Source organism: Belonocnema kinseyi, chromosome 4 (assembly GCF_010883055.1).
Source record: "Belonocnema kinseyi isolate 2016_QV_RU_SX_M_011 chromosome 4, B_treatae_v1, whole genome shotgun sequence".
Taxonomy (NCBI): domain Eukaryota; kingdom Metazoa; phylum Arthropoda; class Insecta; order Hymenoptera; family Cynipidae; genus Belonocnema; species Belonocnema kinseyi.
The window spans coordinates 95,689,728-95,700,295 of NC_046660.1; the positions used below are offsets into that span (position 1 = coordinate 95,689,728).

The 10,568-nt window shown below is 27.7% G+C and overlaps 1 protein-coding gene across 1 annotated transcript; it reads right to left on the reverse strand.

Annotated features, from left to right (window-relative positions):
* Nucleotides 1-941: 941 nt before the first annotated feature.
* On the reverse strand, nt 942-9,484 carry LOC117171630 (succinate--CoA ligase [GDP-forming] subunit beta, mitochondrial). Its single transcript, XM_033359113.1, has 6 exons — nt 8,770-9,484; nt 8,583-8,682; nt 5,658-6,253; nt 1,932-2,066; nt 1,721-1,849; nt 942-1,622 (listed from the first exon to the last, which is right to left on the reverse strand). Exons 1-6 carry the CDS (start codon nt 8,969-8,971, stop codon nt 1,513-1,515), a joined length of 1,272 nt encoding a protein of 423 aa, XP_033215004.1. The 5' UTR covers nt 8,972-9,484; the 3' UTR covers nt 942-1,512.
* Nucleotides 9,485-10,568: the final 1,084 nt, after the last annotated feature.

Consider the following 10,568-nt stretch of genomic DNA (forward strand, 5'->3'; position numbering starts at 1 on the left):
ATGGGATTGAATATATTGGAATTAACTGGAGTGGATTGAAATAAATTGTATTTGATTAGTTTCAAATTAATTAGAATGGTTTGGATTTAAATGAATTGGATTTGGTTAAATTGAATAGGATTGGGATAGATTGGAGTGGATCAGAATGAATTCGATTTAATTGAAGTGGATTGGAATGAATTGGATGGCATTGAAATGAATTGGATTTCTAATGAATGGGATTGTATGGGTTGTATTGAAATGAATTGGAGTGGAGTGAAATGAATTGTATTGGATTAGTTTGAAATGAATGGGATTGAAATGAATTAGATTGTATTGGATTAGATTTCCTCTTAGGTGTTTAGATTAGGACTTGATGCAACTTATTTGCACGTATGATCGACTGGTGCGATAAAAAGAGTGTCTGACACTCGGCCCCTGAGTGGTACTTTGCCTCCTGTGAAAATTGCAGTACTATTCCCACTCGGCTACGCCTCGACTGCGACTCAAACTGCAACTTTCACACTCGGCCAAAAAACTGTTACTTAGGGTCCTTGTATCACAAATAACTATTATGTACTTTTAATTAAATTGACAAGCGGCCACCTGCAAAACAATAAATTTAAAAAATAATAATATAGTCAATGAAAATCCTTTTTAACTAAATACAAAAATCGAATAGAAAGCACAGCGTTTTCAGATAACTAAAAATTGCCCATTTATTTTCTGTTTTTCAAACCAGTGTTCACCCTATCACCCTTGCATTTCGAATAAATCTATTGCCACTTTACAAGGATTTTAAAATGAAATCTTAACCTCCGTTCTTGTCGTTTGTGATTTTTTCTCTGGAGATTGCTAAAGTGAATCATCCGAAATATATAAATTATCCGCACGGAAAAATTTTTTTTAAATTTTAAACCACTTGAGAAATTTCATATTAAAAACAGGATAGACTTAAAAGATAGATTTATGGTGAAAATTTTATTTAAAAAATTATAAAGTTGACACTTCACATCATTTATCTCCCTTTTCTCTGACAAAACTAAGTAAATCTTTGAAATATATAATGTACAATACCAGAATCGGCCCGGAAAAACAATACTATATTATAGAATAATAAGTCATCTCTAGCATCCGCATGATTACTAGAACTATACATAAAAAATAACAGAACATAAAAAATTGCGTAGAAAATATGCCTATGAACTGGCGTTGTATATATTATAAGTGACAATACTACTCAAAGAGTTTAATTCTTTAAAGTCTTAAATAACTTCGAAAGAAAAAATTAAAAATCGTCCATTGTTTAGTATTACGAAATTTTTCGTAAAAATAATCGATCAAGTATTCCGTGTCTTTGATAGAAATTGTAAAAGAAAAAACAGTTCATAGAGACATGAGTAAAGTAAGCATAAACATATGTTCTTACGTAAATCAGTCGCATCTTTTCTTGTAATATGAACTTCCATCTGCCTAATAGAGTTATCCAGTCTCTTTAAAAATATATGCAGTAACTTAAGTGTAAACATTTCACTATTTAATAGAAGATACTGCCTTTTTCGCGGCTTCGTCCAAATCACTTGCCGTCAGAATCGGCAAACCAGAATCCGCTATAATCTTTCTGGCCTCGGTAACGTTCGTACCTAAAATTGTAAAATGGAATTACGGGAAGTAAATACGCTTTTCTGAAGTTAAGAATGTTCGAATTCCTAATTGTATACTTTTATCTACTGGTACGTACCTTCTAATCTCACAACCAGGGGTAACTTGAGACCTAAAGTCCGAGCAGCAGAGACGATTCCCCTGGCTATCGTCGCACAATTAACAATTCCACCAAATACGTTTACAAGGATCGCCTTTACTTTGGGATCTGCAATCACAAAATTGAAAATGAAAAAATTAGTTTCTTTATAAAATCTCAATTAAAAAATAAGGAAAATCCAATCGTTCACCTTCAGTGAGGATTCTGAATGCCTGATAAACCTGCTCTTCTTTCACGCCACCACCGACGTCTAAGAAATTGGCTGGATCGCCACCATTGAGCTTAATTATATCCATAGTTGCCATAGCTAAACCAGCTCCGTTAACTATGCAAAAATAAAAATAAATAAACAATAAATTAAGAAAATAATTAGTAAACGCAGAAATAACAAATAAAAATGAAGCGATTAAGTTTATCAAAATATCTCATAACAGGGCTCACACTTACTTCACAAATTAATAATAGTGTCAATGGTGCTATAAATTTTGAAAAATAGAAAAATAGTGGGGATACTTCGGGCCGAATAAAACTTTGAAATTCTTTTTTCATTGGGAACAGAGAGTGAAAGTTTCAGATATAAACTCCAATTATCAATGTTTCTGTTTTTCTTAAAGAAGAAAATGAAATAAAATACTATACTTATAGAAAAATATAGAAAATAATAAACAACGAGTAACTTTTGTTTCTAGCGTTATTATTATAGATAGACTGGTTTTTATACTTTTCATCATTTTATAAATCTTCCAATAAAACTTTTCAATTAAATTTCTTATACGAGGGTTACTAAAGAATTTTTATTTTTTAAATCCGGATCATTTCCAGGTTTTTTCAAAAGGAATTTAAAAAAAATCTAAACCTTATACTGATAGTTCAATTCCAGAAAAATGTAGACACTTTCAGAGAAATAGAAACATATCAATAATTAGAATAATCGCATACAATGAAACTAATTACACTCTTATTTAAATTATTTACCACGATAACGAAAATATTATTTTAAAATTAATTCCTACTTCACTTATTCCACAAGAATGAATAAAATTTCCTACGAACACCAAAAAGTTAATTTTGAAGTATTGTTAAATCCCAGATCTTAGATTTACTTTGAATTATTAAAAAATAAATTAACTTCAAATTTTTCAGACGTCCATATTTTAATTATTCTTCAATGAAAGGATTGATTCATGTCTTAAATTTTTCTTTCTACAAATTTAAACTTATGAACTTGCATTATCTTCAAATGAGGCAAGTTTTATACTTTTAATTCATTTACACTTGGCTCACCTGAATTTAATGATTATGTTCATGTAAAGGTTTTTTCAATTTGAAATAATTTGTAGATTGCAGTTTTTTGCTTCTAAACTTAACATATCGCAAAGTCGATAAATGTGAATTTGCTGTTCCGTCCATTCATTTCAACTTTTTTCTTTCCCAAAATAAAATCTTCTCTTTTTGAATTCTTATTATTTGGAAAAGGATTTATAATTTCAACTATTTTCAAATCAAAAAAACTTTCAATTTGCAAATTTTGTATATTTATAAAAGATAAATGCTTTTCATTTTGCTTTAATTGAAATATATAATGTAAAACAGAACGATTGAAATATGAATTTTTTCATTTTTAGGGTTTCATATGCTATATCGGAAACCCTTAAAACGATTCGATCATCAAATTCGACTGCTCAAATTAAAGTTCTTGGTATAAAGAATTTCGATAAAGAGTAAAATTTGATGTTACATTCTTACTTTTAGTTATGTATGTATTTGAAATTTCTCTCGAATCTTGTATCCTACGAAACGCTTCTTTAATAGCAATTGCCGACCTTTTTCGGCCTGGTTTTGTTAGCATTTGCATTTGAAATTATAAGACTTTGGATGTTTTTAATCTTTACAATATTCAATCAATGAGTGTTTTAAATTAAAATGGTAGAATTTTGAAATATTTTTCTTTAAAAAGTCGAAAATGAACCATCTGAGGGCCTGTTTTTTGGACGTTTTGGCACTCGTTGAAGATCAAATATATTTTTAAAGGGAAAGTGAAGAAATAGTAACTACAGTGACTCATTAAAAGAAAATAGATCAATTAGAAGCATTTTTTGTAAATTAGAGTTAAATAGTGACAAAACTAAAAAAAAAGTGTCAAATACAGGGTGGCCGTTTCAATTGACGAAATAAATTCCCGTTTTTTTCCCGGTTTGCAAAAATTTTTCAAGGTCACTGAAATTAAAAAAATGGAACACTAAAGCTAAAAAAAACTTCAACTTGACGTAAAACTGAGCTGCGAATGAATACACTTAAAGTGGAACTGTTAAATTTTGAACTTTTAAAATTGAAACTAAAACGTTTTTAATTAAAAAATTTTGTATTAAAATGCCCAATAATTTACGCGTATAAAATGGAAGGTACTAACATTTTTCAATATAAAAAAATATAAATCCACGTTATCGTTTTCAATGCTCTAAATTAAAGAATCAATCAATGAACTTTAAAATTTTCAAAATTATATAATTTTAAGGAATTTTAAGCTAGAAAAATCAAATATTGAAAAATTGAAAAATTTTAAATTGAATACTTCTTAAATTAGAAATTCAATTATTTACTTATTAAATAGTTTAAACATCCTTGGAAAGCTTTAAAATTTTATTTCAAAGTCTTGAGAAATCTAGAAGTTGTTTTAAACTGGTTAAAAATTTAAAATGATTTTGGAAATTTTTTTCAGAACTTCTAAATATCTGCCAAAATGAATTCAATTTTTTCTACAATTTTCAGAAAATCCTGCAAAAATTATTTTAAGAGAATATTTAAAAAGTTTTTCAAAGATTAAAACAAAATTTTCATAAGAGATTCTGGAATATTTTAAGAAAACTTTCTCGAATTTGCATGATAATTTTTAATCTTTTTAAAACTCCTAAAAATCTCTTAAAAGTACTCACATTTTTTCTACAAATGTTTATTTGTAAATTATACATCAAAATTTTTAAATTTCACTTACAAATTAAGGATTTTTCGAAAATTTAACGATTCCAGGTTTTCTATGACAAACATTTCAGTTAAAGATTCTTTACTTTAAAATATCTGGTTTCAATTTACTTGCCTCAAATAAAAATTCAAATATTGCTAAATATTCAATAATGAATCTTTTTTTAATTAAAAATTTCAAATATAAAATTAAATTTAAAATTAAATTAAATTAAAGTTAAAAATTAAATATTTTAGACTGAAACAATATTTTAAATTTAATCAAATTCTTTAATCAAGAATATATTATTATGAAGTTAGTTTAAGCTAAAAATAGTTTATAAACTTTCACTCACACCTTCACATTTTTTTAATGAATAAGCCTTTCAAATTGTAACGGTTTAAGTTTTAACGTTAAAATCTGAAAATTCTTAAATTTTGAACTGGTTTAAAATCGTTTTGTCAAATCGGTTTTGTTCACTTTTTATTACTTAAATACAGATAAATTAAAAAAAATGTATTTATTAAATAAAAATGTTTTTTATCCAAATTTTCAACATCAAAGGCTTTTATTTTTTATTTGTTCAAGTCTTTAAGGAAGCATTTAAAAATTCTTCAAATTAAAAATGTAAGCTTAGAAATAAAAATTTGAAATGGAAAACTTTGAAGTAAACAAATTTTGAATTACGCATTGTAAGCTAAATAATAGCATAATTGAAAAATATAACAATTCAACTAATTGTTTAAAAACGGTTGAAATCGAACGTAGACAGATTTTTCTTCTATAAATTTGTCAAATTCCCGGTCAAAAACAAAAAAATCACTGTCATTTCCCGGTTTCCCGATCACCCTGAAATAGTGTCAATAGTGGCCAAATCCCCGCAATTAAGCCCACTTAAAATCAATCGATTGCTATTTTCATAAAAATATAAAAATTATAATAATTAAAGAAAATAACCTAAGCATCCAATGTTTCCATCCATGCCTACATAATTTAAGTTAAATTTCATGGCATCCGCTTCTCTGGAATCTTTCTCGCTGTCGTCCTCAAGAGCAAAAATATCCTTTTGCCTAAACTGAGCATTGTCATCGAAAGATATTTTTGCATCAACCGCCACAACTTGTTTATTGGAAGTTTCAACCAAAGGATTAATTTCAACCTGGAGGGCGTCGATATCAACGAACAGTTTCCATAAGTTTTTCAATTCAAATATTGCTCTCTCCAGAACATCTTTTTCTTTGAAGCCTAAAAATTCAGCAACCTCCTTTGCTATTTGATCGTCAATACCGTTGTAAATATCTAGTGGGACGGTTTTTAATAATTCTGGAGTTTTCTCGGCGACGGTTTCTATGTCCATGCCACCTGCTGGTGATGCTATCAGTACGGGACCGTTGTATTGACGATCCATCAAAATGCATACGTATGTTTCGCGAGCAATATTCACTGATTCTGCTATCATAATTTTATTCACTAGTATACCATCCTTTGCTGTTTGTTTCGTTATCAGGCGATGACCCAGCATTTGCTTAACGTATTCCTCTACTGCTTTAGGGCTACAATTGAAAAAAGAAAATGCTAATTGGAAAGAAAAACAACATGGACCGAATGCATTTCAAATCAGGCAGTCTCTGCATTTGAAGTCGCAGAATCTCTCGGGGATTAAATGTCGGTGGTTTTTCTGAAAATACTAAAATTCAATTTTCTCAAAAAACCAAAACTTATATTTTCGATCAATTTTTGTTGAATTTGTACTATCAGAAGAAAAATATCTTGTGTGCTTTATGCGGGCTAAATAACTTTTGTGGTCAGGAGAATTTTTATTTACGAAATCGAATTTTCGTATTTTTCTTGATGACAACAACAGATTCGAAAAAATGTTAAGTTTGCAGAGTTAAAAACGTGGTACAAATTGTTTTTACTTATTCATGATGTCTTGTACAGTTACTGAGAAAAATAAAAAAATCCAATATTTATTTTTAAAATTTCTCTTGGCCACAAAAATGGCTTAGTCTGCATAAAACTTACAGAATATCTTTTTTATATAAAGAAAAATTGTTTAATAATAAAAAAGGCGGGGGTGGCTCCTTTTCGCAGAAAATGCCAATATGTTGCTAGTTCTTCAAATCTCTTTAAAAAATTGTATATATAAATGAACAATTGAAATTCAAAAATGTCTGTTCAATTTTTTCTATCATTCTGTGATAGTTTGTTTTAATGATTTTTTATTTTTCTCGGAAACAGTATAAGATATAAGAACTGAGTCAAGAATTTTTTTTATAGAATTTTGTTATTTGTGCAAACTATTTTCTTAACTTTTTTTGGGGCTGCTGTTGTATGCAAGAAAAATACGAAAATTCGATTTTATGAAAAAAATTCTCGTGGCCACAAAAGTTATTTAGCTATGATAGTACAAATTCAACAAAAAATTGACAAAAAATATAAGTGTAGGTTATTGAGAAAATCGATTAATAATGTTTTTGAAAAAACCGACACCATGGTATTAATTTTGAAAATTTTGTAAATGTTAAAGAGGGCGATCAATTCTACCGGAACTTGGAAAGAAATCTTAAAGATCTCAATCATGTCAAGAGTTATATAACTTGAGAGAAAAAATTGAGGGTTTGTTGAAAAACGAAGCAAAAATTTAAATGCCCATAACTTCGATAACATTTTTTTCACAAATCACAAAAATACGTATCACGTCCATGGTAACCTCGTACAAATGGGAGTTTTTATCAAAATTAATGTTGCACAAAAACCAGGCGAGTTATTTTTATATTTTAATTCTTTCATATGAAACTTGTCTCATTAAGAGGAGGTATACCATTTTTTTTTATCAAATGCAATATTTACGATATGGTACCTTATAAAATAAATTTTCTGTTATATATATGTATTATATGTATTATATAATGTAGAAAAATTTACTTTTTAATGCGACACTGTGGACATGCGTACAAGTTACATAAATACTTTATTAAAATTAATTACAAAATTTTTTGAAAGATATAAATGGAGCACAGAGGATCATTGCGAGTTTTTTTTTAGTTTTATGTTCAGAATACTGCCAATTGTAGTGCGAGTGGGTAATATAATGATTATTTATATAAAAAAATATATATTTTTCTTATAAAAACAGCTTAAATTTTGAGCCTTCTGATTTTCCTTGCTGGGACGTTTTTCTGATGACGAAATACAACAAAATGAGCAAAAATGTAATCCTATCGTGATGCACGCCATTTTCTAGTTGCAAGTGTTGCAGTGAAGGGGACATTTTATACATTATATGGGTCATCATTTTTGCGTGCACTGCAATATTTACTTAACCCACGGTAACATTTTTCGGGCTAACGCACTGCTTACTTTCCGTTAACATTGATTTTTTATCTTGGTTTAGAGTAAATTACTACGACAGAGAGGAAATTGGTTCGATAAATTCGAAATTTTCGATATTTGAATCTGCGACACTTCAAAAAATTTCGAAGGAAATATTTTTTTCTCTATGTCGTCTGCCCGAAGCCTAAATCTAATAAAAATCCAAGGATTTTTGACCTGCGTAGATGCATGTTAGATACATATGTATGAATAAACAAAAACCAGTTTTTTAGCTTTCTTAAGAGATTTATGCATTTTAGTCCTTGATGCTTAATGCATTTTATTATTAAATATATTACTCGATAAAAATTCGGAAAATTTCATAATAACAATTAGAAACAGTAATTTTTCTCAAAAAACAAATTCTTGCAACAATTGATTAAATGAAAAATCTATTCCAAACATTACTTAACAGTTCTTAAATATATTTAAAAAAATTTTGTTTTTATCTTGCGTGTATATTTTTTTCACTTATATAACATGAAAATTAAGAAAAAATGTACTCACTCTTTGGTAATGTGAACGCCACCTTTAAACCCATTATCAAACCATCCTTTGCCACGACCTCCGGCCAAAACTTGGGCCTTAACAACATATTCATCAGTGTCTAGAATTATATCATTCCTTCATTATTCTTTGTGTTTCAATAAAAATAACAGAAAAACTATGGATTTAAAGCAAAAAAAAAACTAACCTAATTTTTCTAATGCAGAACTGGTCTTATTCAATTTGTCCACTATTGCGAAGTTCTGCACAGAAACACCGCAATCTTTCAGGAGCTCTTTGCTCTGATATTCCAGCAAATTTAATCTCCTCACTGGCACAAATCTGAGCTGTGTGCACGTTTTAAAATCACCCTGTATCCGAAAAACTCGACGTGCCAATAATCTCGACATGTTTGAACCTTAACCTCAATGTACTTTTACGCTCAAAACAAATTTCTCGCAAGAAACACTTGACAACTTGTAGTTGCAAATGATAACCGGTTTCAACGAACTACTTGTTAGTGTTGGAAACTGTTCTCATCACTTAGTTCGTTGATTTGTACGACTTTTATACGAGGTGCCGGTGATTTAATCAAAACAAAACAACAAAACGAACACGTTGGTCTAACTACGTCGCATGCTTCATGCATCTCTGGTTTATGCATGAACCATGAACCCCTCTATGACACTTTGACCCCTCTTTTTCTTATTTCATCCGACCATATGCCTTTCCATGTAGTTTCCATTTTCAGGCACGTGTTCATTTGATTTTTTATAGAGGCATTACTATTTTCATAGAAAGCTGTTTGAGAAATAATAGTATGTTTATTTTTTCAGGCACATTACCTTAATATGTAATATCTCACTTTTTTTTAAATAGTTCAAAATTTCTATTTATCCTATAACCTCCATCAGTTGCGCATGGAGGCTGAATCTCACATAGTGGATAGTGGATTTAATCACGCAATTTATGGCGACTGGCGACCTCTGTTTTAAATGTATGAAATTAATCGAACTTAAAACTAGATTTCTACATTTATCGATCGCCAAGAATGATTTTAATTTGTGTCTTTATTTTCACTTGCAATAAAGGCTGTTATTTTTAATAATACATTTTTAATTGGTTTATTCAATGTTAAAGTAATAATTATTTCAAATCTGTCTTAAAATTTAATTCTTTTAAACAATATAAAAGATTGTTAAATTAATAGATATACTGCGAAATCATCAAGTTTTATAATATTATATAAATTATCATTAAATTTTTTATCAAAACGTAAAGTTATTGTAAGCTAAATTACAATTATATAAATTTATTATATTAATGTTTTAATTATTTTAATGATTTAAGGTTCAAAAACTTGTTATTTTTACATTAAAATTAAATAATATCGTATTTTTATTTTAACTTTATCTAATCAAAATTTATTGGCTATTTAATATTAGAGCTATATTTGTTAAAGTAATAATTAGTTAAAATTTATCTTAAAATTTAATTTAAAAAAACAAATGATTATTTAATTAATAGACATATTGCGAAATCATCAAGTTTAATAATATTATTATATAAAATATAATTAAGAATTGGGGTTAAAACGTAAAGTTATTACAAGCTAAATTACAATTGAATAGATTTATTATATTAATGTTTTAATTATGTTAAAGATTTAATGTTTGAAAAACTTATTATTTTTATAACGTTATCTAATCAAAATTTATTAACTATTTAATATTGGAGCTATATAAATTATAAATTTGACATAATTGAGTCATAAAATTTTTTGTTTTTGTTCACGTTTTAGTTATAATAATAATATTTTCATGAGTTCTATATTAGCAAATTATAAAGGTTAATTATATTATGGTATACATGCTTATAATTTTTTATACTAATATTATATTCATATTTCATATTTAAAAATTATTTACAAATTTAAAATTAAATACAATTTAAATAAATTTTAAATTGGTTTATTCATTGTTACAAGAATAATTTTTAAAATTTTAT

Excerpts from the sequence above, each read along its gene's own strand:
- LOC117171630 (XM_033359113.1), bottom strand. The coding sequence starts at position 8,971 with ATGTCGAGATTATTGGCACGTCGAGTTTTTCGGATACAGGGTGATTTT. Across the intron at positions 8,683-8,769 it reads TTCTGCATTAGAAAAATTAG|ACACTGATGAATATGTTGTT; the intron begins GTTAGTTTTTTT and ends ATATAATTCTAG. Across the intron at positions 6,254-8,582 it reads GGCGTTCACATTACCAAAGA|CCCTAAAGCAGTAGAGGAAT; the intron begins GTGAGTACATTT and ends TTTCAATTGTAG.